The sequence below is a fragment of the Simochromis diagramma genome, unplaced genomic scaffold, assembly GCF_900408965.1.
Source record: "Simochromis diagramma unplaced genomic scaffold, fSimDia1.1 OVJJ01000361.1, whole genome shotgun sequence".
Classification (NCBI taxonomy): Eukaryota; Metazoa; Chordata; class Actinopteri; order Cichliformes; family Cichlidae; genus Simochromis; species Simochromis diagramma.
This window is the reverse complement of record NW_024386860.1, coordinates 8342756-8365272: the sequence shown is the minus strand read 5'-3', so window position 1 is coordinate 8365272 and position 22517 is coordinate 8342756. Positions and strand designations below refer to the sequence as shown.

Below are 22517 nucleotides of genomic sequence, written 5' to 3'. Positions count from 1 at the left end.
AGAATAAAATAAAACATCCACACTCTAACTTTGAGCTTTTTATATGTCTTAATTTTTTGGGTGTGTGTGGGTGTGTGTGTGTAAGAGTGAAAGAGAGAGAGGGAGAGAAAGGGGGAGAGGACGACAGACTTTAAAAGGAGCAAATCGCAATTGCAATTTTGCAGTGTGAACGTGTTATATTTCTTTTTTCTTGTTTGATAGTCAAGCTGCTCTACTTAACGGTGTGGCCAAAATCAGTGTGAACACATTGCGCAAGGTTTAAATAAATACATGCACTATGATAACCTTTAAAAATGCAAAAGAGCAACTCTCAGAGCACAGATGCGAGGACACACTGATAGCTTTTCTTCACTAATATTTCAGGCTCTTTGTGATATTCGTTTTAGCCATGTGTCATCTTTCTCTCTCAGCACTTCCTGCTCTTAGTGCTTTTCTAAGCCTATGACACTTCTATCTGCAGCAAGGAGAGGCTAGATATCCTCCCACCTTGACATATCAAGGAAGGCAGGCAGTGGTTTTTAGCGTTTGACTCAACTCACAGTTTCCAAGAACCACAAAAAGCTCTAAAGATCAGTGCTTGACACAGAATCCGCCCACACCAGCTATTAGTACCGTTGCCCCAAATAGATAGACCCACAGTCCTAGCTTCATTCAAACCACCAGCTGCTCACGAAACAAAATATCAGTTATTTTATCTGATTTGACCTTTTAACAGTGTTAACTTAGAAATTTGGGGAATAGGGACCCCTGCTGGTTCTTGTGGTAACTCAAAGTTGGTGTTAGTTTAATCCCCACCCCCCGGGTTTGAACATTCTTAGAAAATTCATGTATTATTTTGTATTACCACTTATTTTAAGTAAAAGTCGGAGTAAATGAGAAAACGTAGTCTAATATTCTATTCAATGTTTGGCAGTACTACAGGACTACATTTCCCAGTAATCCGAAGTGACGTTTACCCAGCATGCAGCTCTGCTTTGAGAAGCTGAGGCAAGATGGCGACTAAAATAAGCAAAGACAGTCCCCCTCCTTTTGATTGTCCATCATGGTGAGAAAATGCACGTGCTAAAGTTGTAGCCGTTAGCTTGTTATGTGATATCAGGTGCAAATGAGCAGATTAGCATTCACTTAATTATCAATGTAACTTTCTACAGAGGAGAATAGCTGGTTTTCACAGTGGCTAATGTTAGCATCTGAGCAGGCTAACGCTGGTGTGTATCTACAAATGGCGTTGCCTCTTTTTTTTCTTATTAAGACCCATCGTTTATGTGCAGTTTTAATTCTGATCATGAAAAGAGGAAATAAATCACATGTATACGCAGGATATAATTTAATAAGTTTTTCTGTATGTAAAAGTATCAATCTTGAACACGTTTCTATGAGTGCAGAGGTGAATGACTCGTTTCTATGAACAAATCCTTAACTGCAGCAAGGGGAGACAATGGAGTGTAGCCATTTATTTAGAATAATGATCCACTGTCCACGTATAACATTAACTTAGACAGTTTTAATGTTTAAAAATGTTTTCTCTTAGGGCAGGCAAACCGCCCCCTGGGCTCCACCTGGACGTGATGAAGGGGGACAAACTGATAGAGGTAACTGGAAGTTTGGAGATGTTACACTAGACCAACAATTTATAGTATTGCATACTTGTGAACTGCAAGAATAATGCTGGTAGTAGGGTTAATTGAATGCACCAGATACGAGCCTGACAGTCTGCTTTGGCTGCAGGGCTTCAAACGGTGCGACAGTAGAATCAGCCCTGAGTTTTAAGCTTTTCAGTGGAAGCAACGCTGTGGAGTTATGGCTCAGAGGCACAGAAATGTTATTCAGCCTTCTTCACTGGCTTGTTTTCAAAGCCAAGTCACTAACTCGTGTCTCTCCTTCTAGAAACTGATCATAGATGAAAAGAAGTACTACCTATTTGGGAGGAACCCCGACTGGTGCGACTTCACCATTGACCATCAGTCGTGCTCTCGTGTTCACGCCGCACTAGTCTATCACAAACACCTGAAAAGGGTCTTCCTCATAGACCTCAACAGCAGTAAGACATGATCTTCAGTCATACTTGTACACTCTACGTTACTGTCTGAAAAAGCTAAGGGCTAAAAAGGAATAAAATTAATCTATTACGTGCAGCCAGTAGTGCTCATAATCGCTCAAATAATTTGTTGAACAATAGACTGCTGGATAGACAAAAATAATCCACAACAATATTCTAATTGTTTTGATAATCAGCTAGTTTTTAAAGCAATAATGCTAAGCATCAGGGTCAGATTGTAATTGGAAACCTTATTGTTTATTTAAGGTCCTGTTTTTGTAATAAATGTGTAATTCGGACTATATAAATAGACAGGAGACTGCAAGGTGTTGGTGAGGTGGTAGCTAAGCTGCACTGGATGGTCGTCTGTGTGATGACTTTGGAAATCTAGAAGAAGAGCAGAGTGATGGCAGAGCCAAAGATTCCATGGTGGAAGTTTATGGAGGAAGAATGCTGGCGTGGAATTTAGGGAGGAGTTGAGGAGACAGGCTCTGGGTCTTAGGGGAAATTTAGCAGATGACTGGGAAAATACAGCTGAAGTGCTCAGGCAAAGCTGTTTGGTGCATCGTCTGGACAGAGCAAAGAGGACAAGGAGACTTTGTCATGGAAGAACACAGTACAAGAAAGTATTCAAATATTCAGTAGTCAGGGAGATGAAGGAATTAGACAGGATTACTGGTTGGCTAGGAATACAGCACACTGAGGAGCGAGTGAGATGTAGGTAAGGCTGGAGACTAAGGATGGAGCAGATGACATATCGGTTGGCTAGGCAGCGAAAGGAAAAGAGTGGGTGGTGGCTGCTAAGGGGAGCACTCAAAAGAAGTAGTTGTCTTGTGTAGCAGTTATGCATTCTCTCTTTCTCGTTTGTTATAACCAGCTGCAAAAAATAAATAGAAACATGACATGCCAGCTGGCAACTGAGTTTTGGCAAGAAAGTGGCACGCATTGGACCTTTTTAAAAATATTAGCAAAAACGTATTAATGAAAATGATGTTATAGATGATAAAATTAAGAATGGACTAAAAATCACATTTATAAGAATAACTGGATATAAAGAAAAATTGCAGTTTGATCACACCAGACATTATGTGCTTAAACATGGCCTCTGTTAATGCAGAGGTCATTGTTATATTAGTATTTAATATTGCTGGGTTAGGCAAGTCAGAAAAGTTACCAAATATTGACAAAATGTATTGTTTGACTACCTTGAATTGTTGTTGTTTCATTATTACATCAGGCTTAGCTACACACATCAGTCCTAAAACTGTGCTTGATGTCATCATTTAGCACACGGTACTTTCCTTGGACACATTCGGCTGGAGGCCCACAAGCCTCAGCAGGTTCCCATAGACTCTACAATATCTTTTGGGGCCTCAACACGGACTTACACCATCAGAGAGAAACCTCAAACCCAAGGCAGTGCTGGCACAGGGGACAGCAAGACAGGAGATGATGAGGAGCTGAAAGGACTGCTCGGGCTTCCAGAAGAAGAGACAGAACTGGAGGTACAGTTAGTTTATATTCTGAAAAATGAACTGCACGGGAAAGGAATATCATGGCTGATGTGAATACCTCTCAGGTCCACAGTATGTATTTTGGTGCACTAAAAAACACTAAATTAGGTCTGTTTAAATAGGCTAAGCTCTTCAATTTGTAACCCCTTCACTCATAATGCAAATGATACTGCGATACGTCTTCTGACTAGAAAACTCCACGTGTTATTTTTATAAGTTAAGCTGGGCTTACACTGTGCGATTTTTGGCCCATTTTGAGCCGATTGTTGAGTCGTGCGACCGTTTTGGTGATCGGCCCGAGTTTGGCCTTCATCGTGCGTCGTGCATCGTGTAGTATACGTGGGGAACGAGAAGTGATTAACACCTCCCGACCAGCTCCCGATCATCAATCGCTTGGTCGGGAGGATTTCAAACAGGTTTGAAATCCTCACGACCGTCGTGAGGGTGTCACCGCAGCCGCTCACACTGCGCACGCGCAAACGCATAAATGTCGGTGAAAAAGACGGAGTAGCACGGCAGTGCAGCGTGTGATCTGGACACAAGGGATGGAGGCACAACTTGTAGAACTTTGGAAAGCTCATCCGAGCCTTTTCGATGTGGCCTCACAAAATTATCACGACCACGACAACCGGGAAAATAGTTGGATCTACACTGCTGCTCAATCACAGCTGCCTGATCGATGTTTTTTATTAGCAATTTAGCAAAGTTGATGGTGCATGTCTGTGTGAGTGAAAGACAGAGAGGGAGAGCGAGCGACAGATTTTCTGTTATAACCTTAATTTTATGGGCGCACAGTGTGAGCACTCAGGTCGCATCAGAGCATCGGGCCGTATAGTGTGAGACCCTGCATCATGACCTACGAACTTCTAACCCCTGCGAGTCAATCGTGCAGTTTGAGCAGAAGCTGAATAACGCGACTGAAAAATTCGCACAGTGTCTGCCCAGCTTCAGACTAGCTTTAAAATACACCTTTGATCTTATTTAATAATCAGGAATTCTTTTTTTTTTTCTTCAAACTTTATTGAGGTTTGCTTCGTATATACATTTTCCAGCCTTACCACAAACCCTGTGTTGACACCGTTTAAATCTATTTTATTTATTTTTTTGTAGATGTTTTTTTTATTTATCAGCATCATATGACATGTTTGACATTGGCTTGTGCATATGTTTGATATTCTTCTTGACTTTATAATACTGTTTTTTTTCTATCAAGTTTGTTCCGGTATATCGTGTTGTTATCTTGGGATATTTTGACATTCATGCAGCTATTTTGCTCATATGTAACGTTTTTAACTTGCCAGAACCTGACAGAGTTCAACACAGCTCACAACAAGCGCATCTCCCTCCTCACCATTGAGGAAGGCAACCTGGAAATCCAGAGGCCCAAGAGGAAACGAAAAAATTCCAGAGTTACCTTCAGTGAAGAAGATTCCATCATTAATCCAGGTACTCAAGTTAGTTACCCAAAAACTAGTGGATTGTTATTTTATTTACAGCATGTACATGAGAAGAAAATGAGCTTTGATGATTAGATTAGTTAAGATTAAGCCAAATAAACTAAATTTGGATACTTTTCATTCCAGGCTAGAAACGCATTAATTAATGTGGGTTTGCAGTGAGTTGGCTTATGGCTAATATGTCACTGATCAAATATGTTGATTGTGAATTCTAATGAGAAGAAATGCCCCCAGCGCTAATGTATACCAACTGTTCTTTAAATCTTTACAGAGGATATAGACCCCTCTGTTGGGCGCTTCAGAAATATGGTGCAGACTGCTGTCATCCCTATAAAGGTGAGTTTTGATGTCAGATACATTTAGCTGACAGGGTGGTTAAAGAAATGTCATTTTTAAGGTGATAAATGTGCATTTTTTGCAAAAATAAAAAGTTGTCCTGTGTAGCTCACTGGGTGGCCCCAGTATGCCCAGTGTAACACTACCATTTGCAGTGGTCTAGCTGTATGACTTGGAAAGGTAAACATGTATTAAGTGTATGAACTGTGAAGCTGATGCTCTGCTATCCCTGCTGTAGAAACGGAGATCAGAGGGCCAGAACACTTTGGGTTTTGATGACTTGACTTCAAAACGCATGCACGGCTACGGCTTTGGTGGTGGTCTCTATGGGGACTTGCCTCCCACCAGTCATGAGAACCAGCCGATAGGAGCTCCAGGAGGTGTTGCCATGCAGGGAGGGCTTCCTCTCCCTTTCCCTAACCCAGCACCAGAGGTAGACCTGGCCCCTGAGGCTCCACAGCCACCTGTCACTCTCAACCCCACACCTGTTACAGCTCCTTACCTACCGGAGACCCACAACGAGCCACGAAAAAAGAAGTATGCCAAAGAAACTTGGCCAGGCAAGAAACCCACCCCTTCACTACTCATCTAACCAGTTTCTCAAAGCTGCTGACTCTCAGGTTACCAGCAGAAACATCAGGGACTGTGACCTGGACGAGATGGAGCCATTCACTTCCATTTTTTTTGTTGTTTTCTATTTTGTTTTTTTCTTTTAATTTGTCGTGTACTCGTTTTCATTACAAGAAGTCATCACACAAGTTCTGTTTTGGTCTGTCACAAGATGTGTCTGCATCTGTTAAACTGGTAGCTGATAAGTAGAAGCTTATTGATTGCAAAGAAATTTAAAATACATTTACAGGACTTCACATCTGAGGCTCAAAGTGGCAGGTATGGTTATCTGAGTGATTCTTTACGAAGATATGGTGGGTCATCGAGTTATGTTTTTGACGAATTTGATGTAAGGTTGTATTTTTTCTACAATTTCAATATTTTTTTCACTTCTTTAGAATGTTGAAAATACTATTAAAGGAAAGCAAAACGTACTTTTCTATCAGATTTTACTGTGATGAGTCAGGGGGGCCAGAGATTGCAGATATGAACTGAATTTCTGTCAAAACACAGGGCTGATTTTTATCATGAAAACATATAATACAAGTGTATTATTGACTGCAAGCTTTTCATTCCATATATTAGACCAGCATCATATGAACCAAAGTGTCCTGCGTTTTTTCCAACAACCCACTAGGTGGTGGCTTGTGCATTTTCAGTGACACTGGCTACACAGTTACAGAAATCATCGTTATATATGTGACATCACATGAAAGTGGAGCTTCAAGCTTCTAAACGTTCACATGTCGCTGATAAGCTATTTGCCCTGTCCAAACAGTATTCTGAACATATTTGTTCTTTGGCTTTTTCAAGTATATTACTTTTAAATGGTTTGTTGCCCACTTTACCACCACAGGTGTACTCTCACAGTTTTTTTCTGCTCGACATTTAAGTGAACTTTTGCTAAGCACTAACAGAATACAGCTGAGTATACACTAGCACAAGAACAAATTCCAACTTAAATGGCAAAATAAAAGGTTAGTAAAAAGAGAATTTGGATTTAAACTATTCTAAATGTCACGTAGCATGTTAGCATCTCTCACATGAAACAGTACAGTGCAGTTTATACAACGTATTACTGTTTTGAACAAATCCAACAACGGTTATAAGTTCTCTGTGTCAAACATGTAATCAGCTGGCTGTAGCTGGTTAATAAAGACTGGCCATGTTTAAGTCCACCAATTAATTAAATTGTGTTATATCTTATATAGTATAGTGGTTTGGATTTTTCTCTTTCAAATGTGGACAGAACAGCCGTAGTAGTAATTGAGAGGAGAGGGTAAGTGATTTGTAGCAAAGGTTCCTAGCTGGAATCGCAGATTAAATGCTGTGGTCTCAGCGCAACATGCATTCTGACCACAAGGCTGCCACATAACATTGTTGTTTCTTTTTGATGTGGTGCCTGGTCTGACATCGGCCAAAAAGTCAAGTCAAGTCAGCTTGAGGTTATTTCTGCATGAGGCAGCGACAGAAGATGCAATGCATTTTGGGAGTTTTCACAGGAAATTCAAGTGATCAGTTATTAGGATCGTAAATCAGCGAAAGGTTGGCAATCTGAGATCAAAAGAAAGAGGACGTCATTTCATTTTTATACAACCTGTACTGGTGACTTTTTGTCCTTGTGGGTGTGTGGATTATCTGGGTGGATTTTGTAATATGACTGTAAATAAAAGAGTACTTTTGACTCATGAGCCTTTCTGGCCCTTCTTGATACTTTCACTCAGTTGTGTATGAACCTGCACATTGCAGAAGGGGATTATAGCGTGTCTTTGTGACACTTCTGCACACGCTTTAATGACTCTTGTTGTGAAATTGCTCCAGCACCTGGCCTGTCTAACAGCAGAAATAGGCAGTGAAACTGAAGTCGGGACTTAAGTGCAGCTGTCTCGCCACACATATTCACTTATATCTCTGCCTACCTGAAGCGAGATGATGAACCGGGTTTCTGGTTTGCAGAAGCATGTACGCATGCTGTCTAACAGTGCTGCAGGAGACTAAAAGAAGGTGTAAATGAAAACAGAAACCTTTTCACTTGTATGGAATGATAAGTGTGCTCCACTCGTTGCTAGAACAGGTTAATTCTCTGGCTTCATCATGTGTTTTTGACACTTTAGGGACGCAATTGCTTAATTTCGCACCTTTTTGACATAATATAATATATAAAATTGCTTTATCTGTTGCAGATAGACTTCAACAAATTCTGAGACTGCTTCACTTCAAATGTTGTCTTATAGGTGCTTGCTTAAAAACTTATCAGATGGTTGTGCCAACTTAACCTTTTAAAGATCTCCTGAAGCTCCTATTTAGTTATTAGTTTGCAGTTTTCTGACCTGCATTCAGTAACTGATGAAATGTGAAACTACTCCCTCCTAACTTTGAAACTGTTGTGGTTTACAGTATCTTTGACTTAAGCAGTCTCTGTTATTGGTTACTGATTACCGACCAGTCATGTCTTTTTGAATGTGTTGGTAATGTACACCACCAGGCAAAAGTTTGGACAATCCTTCTCATTTAATGTTTTTTCTTTATTTTTACTACTTTCTGCATTGTAGATACATACTGAAGACATCAAATATATGAAGCAAGATGTATGTAATTATGTAGCAAGGAAAAAGTTGATAAATAACCGTAAATATGTTTTATATTTCAGAATAGCTTCCCTTTTCTTTGTTGACAGTGCTCCAAATCCTTGGTATTCTCTCAATGAGCTCCATGATGTAGTAACCTGACATGGTTTTCACTTTAAAGGTGTGCCTTGTCAGGGTTCATTTGTGGAATTTCTTGTCCTCTTAATGGGGTTGGGACCATCAATTGTGTTGTGCAGAAGAGGAGACTGCGTGAATCAGTCCTTTATGGTCAAATAGCTGCTAAGAAACCACAGCTAAGGAAAAGCAACAAGCAGAAGAGATTTTTGGGGGGCCAAGGAACACAAGGAATGGACATTAAACCAGTCTAAATCTGTACTTCGCCGTGTCTTTGTGCGGCACAGAAAAAGTGAACGGATGGTCTCTACATACATGGTTCCCACCTTGAAGCATCGAGGAGGTGTGATGGTGTACGGGATGCTTTGCTGGTGACACTTTTGGAAATTTATTCAAAATTAAAGGAACACTGAACCAGCGTAGCTAACACAGCATCCTGCAGCGACATGCCATCCTGTTCTAGTTTAGCTGGACCATCATTTATTTTTCTACAGGACAATGACCCCAAACACACCTCCAGGCTGTGTGAGGGCTATTTGGCCAAAAAGGAGAGTGATGGAGTGCTGCGCCAGATGGCCTGGCCTCTACAGTCACCTGACATAAACCCAATGGAGACAGTTTGGGATGAGATGGACCACAGAGTGAAGGAAGAAGGCCAACAAGTGCTCAGCATCTCTGGGAAGTCCTTCAAGACTGTTAGAAAACCATTTCAGGAGATGACCTCATGAAGCTCACTGAGTGAATACCAAGAGTCTGCAAAGCAGTAATCACAGCAAACGGTGACTATTCATAGTTTTGATGCCTTTGGTGAGAATCTAAAAAGTCATGAAAATAAATAAAAACATGAAATGAGAAGGTGTGTCCAAACTTTTGACTGGTAGTGTGTGCGCCCTCACAGGAAACAGTAATCATTTTCAACGTCCCCCCCCCCCCCAGTCTGCTTCCAAGGCCTGTCACTCCGATGAAACTGCACTCACTAAAGCTGCAAATGTCTTATCTTACCTGCTGGATATCAGCGTGTTTTTGACAGCATATGCAGCACAGAGACCAGTGTACATTAACTCTTGGCAGCTAAAAACGGCGGTGTTAAATTTGGAATAACCTTTGTGTTTATTCGACTGCTTTGATGCTCCCTCTTCTCTTCCTCTCAGGTCTCTCTGTTCCGGATCATCAACCATCCTGGGACCTCTTTCTCCCCCTTGGCTGTCAGTTACTGATGTTCGGATCTGGAGCTTTGTCCTCCAGCTTCTCTTATCTCCCTCTCTCCTCTGTATTTATGCTGTCCTTTTTGTGTCCCTTCTCTAGGTTTGTTTACACGTCGAGGCAACTGAATGTTGTTTTGTGTATTTTTTCCAGGTTGGATGTCGACGAGGTCATGGAGGGGGGGCTTGAACAAGGCTCCAGTGTTAACTGATCTTTAAACATGTTGTTTAATTGTTTAATTTGCTATCTAATTATGTCATCTTAGTTGTCCGCACTGTAAAAATCCATTAACACAATTCTGAACACAATAAAAGCTCTGTAGTAGATGTTGTCAGAGATATGCTGACAGCAAAGGCCGTACCATTTACCCAAGATCATTTTTGCAGTCGAACTATTCAGTGGCCCCCCGTGCCCTGTGAGTGGCAGCCCTACCTCCAAGAGGATAGAACTGTCTCATCATTGGATTAATATGACCACTCAGAACAAGCTTGTATGGATTTCTGGTAACCCTCCCCTCATTAAAGGACAAGTGGAATCAAAGATATCAGTCAGAGGTAAAGGTTTTGTCATTTTTCTTACATTTAATTAACCATATACAACACTCCAGTGTGAATTTGCCTTGATATAAACTGATATTTCAGCTTTACAATAAGCTGTATATATGAGGAAAGACTCTAAATGCAATGCGAGTAATTTGATACATTGTCCACATTTTTAAGCATCAACTTTACAGTCTGCCTCTGTAAAATAAGGTTATATTCCAGAGATAAACTTTAATAACATATCTATGAATTGCTTTCATGCTGACTTGATAAGACTTCATATAAATGCACAAACATAGATAAATGATCTTCATTATAGGTCAAAGAGAGCTCTCTTTTAAACAATAGAAGTAATATGGAAATATGAGCTCAATTAAACCTTTTTGATTGGGTTGATCCTGACTACTAAAATACAGTGAAGAACTTTAAAAAAAAAATTGTTATTATGTTTTGTTGGAAAAAGAATGCTAATTTAATTTACAGCACAACACCAGTCCTCTTCCTCTATCTTAAAATAGAAATATTAAATGATGTAGTGTAAAACTGAGACAGAAGTTGTATTTACTAGAATTTTATCTACAGCTTTACACTGCAAATGATGTCAGTGCAATGCCATTTACTACAAATCTGTTATGTACTATAAACCCCCCCCAATAAAACCCCCAAAACAAATTCTATTACTTTCTGACAAAGTGCACAAGCTTCTCCTTTAGTGTTTTAGTATAAAAAGCAGATTTTTTTCAACAAGTAATTTATCCTAAAACATAAACTACACAACAGCGTTCATTAAATGATATGTAAAAGCTCAGTTATATAGTAGAACTTAGTATTTCAAATCAACATAAAGTATTTACTTTCTAAATACAGTAATTTTTAGCAGTTCTTGCAGTTAGTGCACTTTAGCTCTCTGCGTCTAAAGGTTTGATCTTGATGTGGATGCCATTGAGTGAGCGGAGAACCAGTCGGGGGATGATCTTGGGTTTCATAGTGGGCTCCGCTATGAGCTGGTATCGCTTCAGTGTCAGAGCTGTCACCACTTTCATCTCATTCATAGCAAAGTTCTGACCGATGCAGTTTCTGAGGGAGGAAAATATTAAATGTAAGAAATATACAAGTGAATATTCTAAAGAACTGAAAAATGATGAAAATAATTTGATCCTTCTGAGATTAGGACATGAGGAATATGAATAGGAGGGATGAGTATAGTATGTTATTTTTTAACATTCAGGGCGAAAGGTGCTTGTATTTTAAATGGGATCAATCTTAGATTACAGTGAGTTCACCTTTTCCCCTACTTGCTTTAGCCCATTATAAAGCCAGTTTTTATTGTGTTGATGTAAATGGGGTCAGTGCTAAGTTACACATTCACATACTTGAGACTACTGCAAGCAGTCTCTATACAGTGATATAGTTTCAGGTGAGGACAAACCTTGGCCCAGCTGAGAAGGGCACAAAAGCATGAGGAGATCTCTTGGCAATGTTCTCTGGTAGGAAACGCAGAGGGTCAAAGACCTAATGTAATACAGGACAAAGAAAGAGAGCAGTGTTATGTCTATTACTTATTTTCTGAACCTCATCGCCCTTATCACTTGCGCAGAGAAAACTGCATTCTGACACATAATAAAGTAAGCCATTAAACCAGCTTGAATCTGTCCTGAGGTCCACTTTGGCACCAGGGACCTACCCACCTCAGCAAATACAGCACTAGTAATTAATTTAATGCACCAGTTTCATGATTGCTTCTTCAGTTATTTGATATATTGTATGCAGCCTTATGGGCAGAGTGCTGAAAACGTCATAATTTTATTTCATCATAGATTCTGTTGATGATGTATTCCATGTAGTAAGTTGTGCTGGGAATAAAATTGTCTTTACTTACATTAGGGTTTTCCCAGACAGATGCATTCCTGTGAATTCCATACACACTTATTCCAACAACAGAACCTATATTTGAAAGAAATGTGTACTTAGTTTATTATTATTAAAAGATTATAGGGTGTGTGTAGCTGAACATTATCTTTCAAACAAAACAAGCATACACCATATCGAAAAATTTATTGTGACACAACTCATAATTCAGATGCAGGGGTTTTAAGTCCAGTTGGCACAGATACATAAAATCAAGCAGCCATGCAGCGTGATCAAGTGTAAGTGGTATTATTGCAAACTGGAAGTGTTTAAGAACTACAGCATCTAAGCCATGAAATGCCAGACCATGTAAACTTGCAGAGTGCATAAAAATCTCCAGCTCTCTGCTGACTCAGTAACTGCAGAGCTCTAAACCTCCTCTGGCATCAACATCAGTACAAAAACTGTGTGCCTGGAGCTTCATGGCTCATGGGTTCCTGTGGCTGAGCAGCTCCTGTAAACATAATGTGTAGGCGGCGGCGTACTTTATGCCCACGTTTTAGAGATCTATACTAGCTTATAGGGGCGACCGTGGCTCAGGGGGTCGGGAAGTGTATCTGTAACCGGAAGGTTGCCGGTTCGATCCCCGGGCTCTCTGTCCTGGTCGTTGTGTCCTTGGGCAAGACACTTTACCCTACCGCCTACTGGTGTTGGCCAGAGGGGCCGATGGCGCGATATGGCAGCCTCGCTTCTGTCAGTCTGCCCCAGGGCAGCTGTGGCTACAACTGTAGCTTGCCTCCACCAGTGTATGAATGTGAGAGTGACTGAATAGTGGTATTGTAAAGCGCTTTGGGTGCCTTGAAAAGTGCTATATAAATCCAATCCATTATTATTATTATTATAGAAAAGATACTGTATGTGACAATACAATCAAATAATACCAACGTATGCCCTTGTAGAATAATAAAGTAATAAGTATTAAGTCAATATAGGTCCTTTATTGAATCGTAAAGAAAAGTAATCTATGTATCTAAAGAAAAACAACGTCGTTTAAGAGTTTGTGTTTACCATGTGGCATGAGAAATTTCCAAAAAGATTATTAAGTGAAGACATTTAATGTTTACTCTTTGATAATAACAACAGAGTAAAATCACTGACCTGCAGGCACTGTTCTCCCATCACAAAAGGTTACAGTTTTGGTGGCTTTTCTGGCAATTCCTGGTACAGGGGGGTAAAGGCGGAGAGCTTCTTTTATGCACATTGTAGTGTATGGGATTTTACTGAGATCCTCCCTTAAAATGAGACCGACATGCAGTGTTAGTGAAGTCAACTAATAAGAAATCTTGTTTATATGTCTCCTAATAAAGTTTTGGTACCACAGAATGGCACCAACTTGTCTCCCTATTGCAATGTTGTCCTTTCATGAGCCTACCACTCCATGGTTTCCTTGTCATGCAAGGCCTCCATAATCTCCTTCCTGCAAATCTTCTGATGTTCTGGGTTGCAGGCCAGACAGTAGAGGATGAAAGACAGGCCACTGGCTGTGGTGTCATGGCCCTCAAACATGAAGGTGTCCACTTCTGCCCGCATATCTTCATCTGACAGACCCTGCTGGTTCTCATCCTGGCGTTGAAATAAAGGATATTTACAGTTGATAAAAGACAGAATGGACTGCACTATACTCTAACGGGGCTTCTCAATAAAAGTCCTTTGTTACTTTTACTGTTCAGGCTCATTATATTACTGCATCACCCGACTTCAACTCAACTTTAGCTGGATAACATTCATCCTTATACAGATACCTTTATAAAATTGGGGATTTATTCAGCAGCCAAACTATGAAGGTCCGCTGTTCTTCTTAAGCCATATATAGCACTAAAATTTAGCAAACACCTGTCATGCAGTTAATGATTCATTTTTGAGACTTTCATTTTTTCCAGCCAACTACAACAATTTGCTATGATATACTCATAAAGGAAGCTAAGTCTAAGAGAATAAACATGCTAGCTGAGACAGCCCCTACAAGCTGCTGTTTAGAGAAGTTTTTGGGAAAGAAACTGGACAAAACACTAACCAGTGTTGATCAGTCTCTACACAAAAGAGATTTTGTATTCAGGTTGCTGCTCACGAGAATGAAAAGCCTGATCATCATCTTTGTGTCAGAGGACATTAACATGCAGCTTGGCAACAGCATGCATCTTTGCTTATTTGCTGCATGCATATGCTATTTCAGCTTTAGGCCAGTACTTCAGATATCTGACACGATCTCAATTTGGCACTTGCCTTATTTTCTGTATGACCTTTATGCAGGAAAACCCCAGTTTGTGACTTGCCTATACATTAAGCAAATCCTACAATGTGAAATGTGTTGAAGTAAGAGGCTGAAACTGATGACACATAACATACTCTTGCAAAGAGAAGGATGTCCAGAAAGTCCAAATATCTCTTTGCCTGTATTTGTCCAAGCTCCTTCTCTTCCTTTAGTGCTTCTTGCCTCTTTCTTATAACTTCCTCTTTAGAAAAGAATATAAAATGCAAGCATTTATAGATCTGACACTATAATGTGAGGCTCACTGATTTTTGGCAACGGTTCAGATGAATCAAAGCAAAGCTTACCTGTATGACTGAGGGTCACCTGACGTGCTTTTCTGTATCTGAAACCATGTGGGCTAAGGTGGAAAATGAGGTCACTGTGGTACGGAAACATTCTGAGCCGAAGGTTAATTAGAAAACTGAGGTCATAAACTGCTTTGATGTATGCATTTGTTCCACTGAAATGACAAAGGAGGCAAACATTAAATGCAGATTTACAACAACCAAAGACTCAACATAAAACTGACACTGTAAATGACTCTTTAAAAAGATTCATCTGGGCTCACCCCTCTGTCTGACAGTTGCTGTAGCAGCTGAAGGCACACTTCATAATGCTGTCCAGTGTCATGAGGCTCATGTGTTTAAACAATTCAAAAGGCTCATTTGTGCTTGCATAACTTTCCCACTTATCCTGCCAACAATGAGAGAACAGATGTGATCTCTCTGCAGGATACAGACACTGCTCCTGCTTTACTTCTATGATATTTACTGACATGTGCTGACTTTGATTTTATTTATCAATTATGCAACTAAATTGTCTTCAACGTACCAACATAGTCTCAGCAGACTCTGACATCAATTTTACGTATGGTTTCAAAACATCATAATGGAAACCTGGCGTTAAGAGCCTTCTGTGGCGGAACCACTTCTGACCTTCTGACACCAACAACCCATTTCCTGAAGAACATTTGCACGAGTGAGGAAAGCAGCAAAACAAACAACTCTGCACTTAAAAAAATGCTGTAGGAGGGAGAAAAATGAGCCTTACCAATCCAACTCTCCACAAAACGGTAGGCAAAATCATCTTTTGGCTCTGTTACAAAACATAACAAATAAGAAGGGTGTTAGGGACCTTTGACTTTACTACAGTTATAAATGTGCATCAACCCAACAACTATGCAAAACATTTCTCACACCTGATGATGTCAGGATAGTTTTTGCATAATCTGGATGCTGAATATTGATGATACTGACAAAGGGGCCAAACCACATTGGGAAAACATATGAGTACTCCTGTCCCCATTTCACTACCTTGTCCATGTCGGTCCCATCTTGTTTAAACTGAAAGAGAAAAAGTACAACTGAAACACATCACAGCAGGCAGACTTTACACGCTGTCAACTGTGTGTCTCTGTTTGCAGAATGGTGTTCTCCAACATGGTGTGGTCAGCTTTACTGGACTGTTACAGATGTTACAGCTGCTGCGAGTGTGCTGATACAGTTACCTCCCGAACATGTCCAAACAGCCAGTGTGGCGGCGGCCCCGGAAAAGCTTGGAAGTTTCGCTGTGCTTCCCTTCTTTTCGCAAGTAGAATTGTTAATTTATACACCACGACAAAAAGACAGAGCACAGCAAAGACGTAATGCATGTGAGGCCAGCCCAGCTGAAACTCCGCGAAAGTTTTAGTTAGTTTCATCTCGCAGGTGTAAGTGTCTTCCACCTCCGCGTGCAGGAAAACCTCCCCAACAAAGCGCAAAAGGTGATCTGAGCTCACCTTTCTCATAAGAGCTGGAGGTAAAGCGATGTTTTCAGTGGTGTCTCCGGTAGGCGGGGAGTCTGACACCCAATAAAACGCTGACTTCATGTCCTGACGGAACTGTCGGCGTTTTGAGCGCAGGAGTGCAACAGCAACATCATTACGGCGGAAAATGAGAACTGGGATGGTGAAGATGCTAATATGGGAAATTTAGAGTATGAAATTAAAAAGTAGATTATGAAGAAGTGCGGTTATTTACAAATTCTATCAAAAATAACTTTGTTTGTTAACCGAAAGAATTTCTGCTCATGTAAAGTGAACATCACACGCAAAAATGTAGGTTTTCCTTTTGGCTATTCTGTTTGCCTGTCAAACACTTGTTCCTTCATGTAGTTACTAAATACTTTGAGGTTATTTTAAGAATTATGAACACAATAAAAATCCATTTAATTGACTTATGATTAAAAAACCTTACAAGCAAGGAAATCCTGGACAACGCCTCTAACTTTACATTGTTACATTGTATGTATGTAATTCTTTGTAATCTGAATCAATAATCCAGAGTACGTATCATACTTAATTCCCAAAGTGTAATTGTGTCAGTTGTTGTACTTGGCAGTCAATAAGTTGGTTACAAGTGCTTTGTGTGCACATGAAGTTCAAACTCCAGTGAGTTTAACCGTACAATAAACTGTACAAACAGCTCAATCACAGTTTTGGTTCAACCCCCACAAACATTATCTCAGCATAAAATACAATGTGAGAACATATTTGGCATCTATATATTAAAAAAGAAACTGGTTTGCGATGCACATTTTGTGTCTTAACACCCATACTAAATGTAAGAAGCAAATCATATGCCAGACCACATCAGAAAAACAGTGTGGGTGACAACCTTGCTAAATTTCCTCTGTACTGGCTGTTGGACCACTTCCGATGTGTCAGGCTCATTTAAGCAGTTAAGCTCAATCTAAAACCTTTTGCTGAGAGGCAGAGTTTGTGATCTGTGTTTTTTATGAGCAGTAATGGTACAGCCAGGATGCTTCATGTTGGGTTTTATTTCTGCGGGGACAGGAATTTCTCCCATATGAAACAAAAAGGCTTCATTTTCATCTTTTTACTTGCTTGGAACTTCTCTACTTTCTCAGGAAACAGTGAGTATCTGATCAAATCATTACTTAACTAAATTCATTATTCTAATTGCTTAATTAAATACAATATATTTAAAATACAATTGATGAACTGACTGTTGAATGTTTTATATTTTTTTCAAGTGACTGTTAATATAAATCAGCAACGTGATATTTTGCCAGTCGCAACACAACTTAATTTTTCGCTGGGATGTCGAGCTGTGATACCGTGTCAGCATTACAGCCATCGATCAGACTCTTTCAAATGGTTTTACAAGAAGGACCATAGCAGTAAGCAGGTTCAGTTATTCTTCCAAGATAAGAGGGGAATGCAATATCATCAAATGTCCAATCCCAAATTGAGAATTGGATCCAATCATTCCTTGCTCATCAGCTCTTTTACTGAGGAGGATGAAGGTGTGTACTGGTGTGAAACTTGCCAAGAAACATGCCAAAAGTCCACTGACATCATAGTGACGAAAGGTTTGTCCTGCTTTCATATTTTTTTCCGTTAAGGCACAATCTTCCTGTGCTTATGTAAAGATTTTTACATTCGTCAAAGATGATTCTCACAATCCTTTACCTCTCTTTTTTCAGAGACGTGGAAAGAAGTCAATGAGACAGTTTACATTGTTGCTGGCAGCAGTTTTCAGCACACATGTTCAAGTAAACTTGATAAAATAAACTTTTGGACTTTTGAAGCAACGACTGCTGTTGGGAAATCAGAAGTAAGAGCAACAACAGACAATTTGACTTTTAACAAGTCTATATATATTGGAAATGTCAGAAGAGAAGATGCTGGGAAATATACCTGCTGGATGAGTAGCTGTGTCGGACACAGTATTAAGCGAGTCACTATCAATTTGTGTGTAGTTACAGGTGAGAAACTAACACACAAACATCATTGTTTCATGATAGAAGATAACCTGATGTAACCTTTTGATCTTTACTTACAGTATATGACAGTAAGGATTCATCTGCATCTTGCGCTGTGACGTGCGGCATGAAATCAAATAATCCAAACAGAACTTCAACTACATCTGTGCCTGTACATCTACACGGGTCCCTTAAGTGCAATATAGATTCAGTGTTTGATGGATACACTACAGTTGCTACCACTCACACATCATCATTTAGCACAACAACAGGTGGGTGTTTAGCCATATGCTGTTTGTGAATCTTTTTCACCCGAATCAAAGAAATATTAATCTTTAGCTTTTCGTTTAACAGATTTTCAAAAAGAGCCTGAAGACTGGATCCCACTTATTTGTGGTATATCAGTATCATGTATCATTTTAATGGCACTTATAATTTTCTGCTTCAAATCAAGGTTACATTCAGGTAGGCTATGCAGCTGTGCCTCACTTCCACTTCCTGTGTACATTATTGTTTTTTTATTAAATGGTTTACTTGAAATTTTCCCCCTCTGATTCTGAATATGCTTCTGCTTCTGTCTCACCAAAGCATTTCCTGTTCAAATTTGTTGCTGTGGCTTGAATAGCAGGGTAAGTGTCTGTGCTGACATCGAGGTTTAACCTAAAACCCTCATGCAGAAATGAAGTGTGTGCGTGTTGCTTTGTCTGGGTAATGAAATTTATTGTTTTTTACTGCAGGTGGAAGAAGAGTCTTCAGTGGTTTATTCATCAATTATCATCAGGACACCGGGCAAAAGAATTAATCACATGACCTCTAGTGATTGTGTTTATTGTGAAATAAAAGTATAGAGAAAAAAGTTCAGGATAAGTGCAGTCACTTTTATTTATATAGCACATTTTAAAACAATATGGATTGGTCCAAAGTGCTTTTCAGTTGACTGTTAAAATAGGTAAGGTCATTAAAGGGCACTGGTTAGAATTATACTTTCCATCCTTGCTGTCATTTGATTTAGTAACTGATTCCTCAAATTACTTAAATTGTAACTTCACCCACACGCTTGTCAAGGGGAAAATCTGAAACCATGAGTCTTTTTTTCCAACAAAGGAATGATTTCTAATCGAATCTTTAACTGAACTTTTACCTAATTCTCTGAAGGCAGGGCGGGTGTTCTAAAGTACACAGATCGAGATAATTTTAATGAGAAGCTTTCAGTGCGATACAGATGTTATGTAACAACATTTTTTTGTTGTTGCTCAGTACAGAGGTGAGGTCCATTCATGAACTGCATGAAAGCACAGTTTCTGATTACCTTGCAGATCAAGTTAAGATAAAACAAATGTAGGTAAAGAAGTTCTTTAAAGTTGACATCAAAATGTTACGGCAATTAAATGCTGCTTTCACAAAGAGGAACGTTATTAGGTACATTAATTTACTCGAGCTCATCAATTGAAACAAATTTATAAACAATTTTTTTTGTTGTTAAAAGAAAAAAAAATACTTTTTACGCTAAATTTATTTTACAGTTGTATTTTGTCTTGCAGTTTTAGGTTTTACATAATCACCATATAAAATATGACCACAGTAAAAAAGCATCTAAGCAAAAGGTTGCATAAAGAAGGCTGTTAAAAGTGTTAAAACCAAAGCAGTACTGCGTCTGCAGTGTTAATCAATAATGAGCATCAGTGATAGTAAAACAATAACACCCTGCAGACAAAAGGTTATAGTATGATTATTACTGTGAGCAATATGTGTGTTCATACTGTGAGGACATTCTGCTGAGGATAGTCACTGAAAATAATATTTTGGATTCTTTTATTTGTTAAAGTGTTTTATGCAAAGTAAAGTATACAAAAAAAAGTGAAAACAATAGAAAAATAGTCTTAAGAAATAAACCAAAACTCACTAAATGTGTTGTTTAAAAAAGCAACAGACATTAAAGAAAATAAAGGAAATGTTTTAATTTTTGGTGTTTAGTCAAAGATGGAAACAAAGAGGAGGCTGTGGTGAAAATGACTGAGTCAAATGTGTTGTACTGTACTGTTTTACTTATATTTGACCTATGTCACTAATACCACCCACATCATAAAAACAAAAACTCAGACACAGAAACGAATAAAATGTAAACTTAACATTTAACAATTAAAAACCAAACTGAAATCAGAAAATCCACCCTGAAAACTAAAATAACATCAAATTCAAAGGTGGAAAATCCTAAACTAAAATAACAATGGCAGTGTTAATAGCAGTCATCTCCGCATAGCCTAAATTGAAAACAATTTGAGTACCTCACCCACTTTTTTTATACACCACAACACCAACCCACAGAGACAGACAGGACATGACACGCAGGACAAACCACTGCATCACGATCTGTCATTGGTGGCGGTGTGCACAGCTCTAATGAAAACAAACCCAAATAAGGCAGCTGGCCCAAATAATATCCCCAGGCATGCACTCAGGGTCTGCTCATCAGAGCTGGATGGTGTATTCATAGACATATACAATCTGCCCATCCTTTAAGTCCATTACCAGTGTGCCCCTCTCTAAGAAATATACTGGTAGTGGATTTAAACGACTATCATCCTTTTGGACTCACACCAATCGTGATGAAGTATTTAGAAAGGATCAAAGAGACTGTCCTGGCTACCCTGCACTCTTTACTTTATGCATGTGCGTGTAACACCACAGTGCATCAGTCTACTAGTGAGTCACCATTTGCTCTGATGTTTGGCTGAGATCCCCAGCTACCTGTTGAGTTTTTGTTGGGTAGGATTCAGGAGCCTGTGGTTGGTAGCACCCATCATTGGATTGCAGAGCATCAGACTCGGCTATGTCATGCTTTTGAACATGCTAATAAACGCTTGGAGGCTGCAGCTAATTGGCGTATGACATGTCACAACCAGCATGTGAGGGATGCTCCCCTGCAAGAAGGTCAGTTGACTTACCTTAAGGAGGTTGGGCTTAGAGGCCGTCATAAAATTTAGAATGTTTGGAGTTTAGTGGTGTATCAAGTGCTACAGGCCCCAGACCAAAATGGATCAGTTTACACTGTTACTCTGTCGGATAACCTTAGTCACGTGAAACATGTCCACCGTTCACTACTAAAGAATAAGGTGGAGTATGTGACTCCTTGTCCTCCCAGTGCTCCAATCCAACTATTAGAAACTATGCAAGGTGGTGAGTGGTTTTTATTGATTTATGAACCTACTCCAGCCCAAAGCAATTGCCAACAAAGACAGGAGACCCCTACTTCCTGCATACCAAGTGAGCCAAAACCCTCAACGTCCTCTGTGGTGCTGGTCTGCACCGATCAGCTGCCAGTTACGGCTGGTGTTCAAAATAATATTGCTTCTTCACATAGGACTACTCGTGCTAATGCTGGGACGCACTCGAATCGGCATCATCTGCCCCAGGCAGTAGGAAGTAGAACAACAGGGTCTGTGAACTCCCAGGCACCTGTGCCTAATACATCTACCCTGTTTAGACCTCGGCAGTGAGTGTCAATCGTCGGGATGACGATTCAAACCCCAGGGGTAGATTGTAGTGGGTTACATTTGGTGGATGTTGGTTCATACATGGTGTCTGTGAAAGCAGCATGAACTTTCACCCCTCCTTTTGCTGTTAATCAGATGTTGGTTATGAGGGACATCCGTGGTCTATTCTTGAGCTCTCGCAACTTGCACTCATTACTGTTCAAGGTGGCAAAGCTCACAGGCTGTTAGGTATTACAGACTGGATTCATTTCCCGTGACAATTGATGAATTTGTGTAACTATTAAAGGGTGGTAAGTGGGATCCTCATGGGTTATCTACAATTTAGAGTATAGTAGGGTGGACCCCAGATGACTTTTTTTCAATTCAATTTAGTACAGTTTAATTCAATTCAATTCAATTTTTTTTTATATAGCGCCAAATCACAACAAAAGTCGCCTCAAGGCGCTTCATAGGTACAGAGAAAAACCCAACAATCATATGACCCCCTATGAGCAGGCACTTTGGCGACAGTGGAAAGGAAAAACTCCCTTTTAACAGGAAGAAACCTCCGGCAGAACCAGGCTCGGGGAGGGGCGGCCATCTGCTGCGACCGGTTGGGGTGAGAGAAGGAAAACAGGATAAAAGACATGCTGTGGAAGAGAGACAGAGGTTAATAACAGATATGATTCAATGCAGAGAGGTCTATTTACACATACTGA

At 39.8% G+C, this 22517-nt stretch overlaps 3 protein-coding genes and 1 non-coding gene across 6 annotated transcripts; 3 read left to right on the top strand and 1 right to left on the bottom strand.

The window, feature by feature from the left end:
• The first annotated feature begins 931 nt into the window (after positions 1-931).
• On the top strand, positions 932-7160 carry ppp1r8b (protein phosphatase 1, regulatory subunit 8b). 2 transcript variants are annotated; one of them, XM_040030334.1, is made up of 7 exons: positions 932-1045; positions 1532-1592; positions 1888-2041; positions 3326-3543; positions 4854-4998; positions 5281-5345; positions 5584-7160. In XM_040030334.1, the coding sequence occupies exons 1-7, from the start codon at positions 993-995 to the stop codon at positions 5935-5937; spliced, it is 1050 nt and encodes a 349-aa protein (XP_039886268.1). In that variant the 5' UTR covers positions 932-992; the 3' UTR covers positions 5938-7160. The 2 variants fall into 2 exon arrangements, with proteins under 2 accessions (XP_039886268.1, XP_039886269.1); XM_040030335.1 differs by lacking the exon at positions 932-1045 and adding an exon at positions 1080-1208.
• LOC120733187 lies at positions 1689-1819 on the top strand. Its single transcript, XR_005695756.1, has one exon.
• A 3254-nt stretch (positions 7161-10414) lies between the features above and the next one.
• LOC120732597 (cytochrome P450 4B1-like) lies at positions 10415-16461 on the bottom strand. The gene is made up of 12 exons (XM_040030322.1): positions 16068-16461; positions 15759-15903; positions 15611-15655; positions 15392-15519; positions 15129-15253; positions 14866-15020; positions 14656-14762; positions 13682-13872; positions 13408-13541; positions 12281-12345; positions 11831-11913; positions 10415-11478 (listed from the first exon to the last, which is right to left on the bottom strand). Exons 1-12 carry the CDS (start codon positions 16425-16427, stop codon positions 11301-11303), a joined length of 1716 nt encoding a protein of 571 aa, XP_039886256.1. The 5' UTR covers positions 16428-16461; the 3' UTR covers positions 10415-11300.
• A 43-nt stretch (positions 16462-16504) lies between these two features.
• LOC120732602 lies at positions 16505-20088 on the top strand. Of its 2 annotated transcripts, XM_040030330.1 has the most exons (7): positions 16893-17473; positions 17594-17932; positions 18047-18328; positions 18406-18597; positions 18680-18790; positions 18914-18954; positions 19063-20088. In XM_040030330.1, the coding sequence occupies exons 1-7, from the start codon at positions 17335-17337 to the stop codon at positions 19171-19173; spliced, it is 1215 nt and encodes a 404-aa protein (XP_039886264.1). In that variant the 5' UTR covers positions 16893-17334; the 3' UTR covers positions 19174-20088. The 2 variants fall into 2 exon arrangements, with proteins under 2 accessions (XP_039886265.1, XP_039886264.1); XM_040030331.1 differs by lacking the exon at positions 18680-18790 and having other exon boundaries at positions 16505-17473.
• The last annotated feature ends 2429 nt before the right edge of the window (positions 20089-22517 follow it).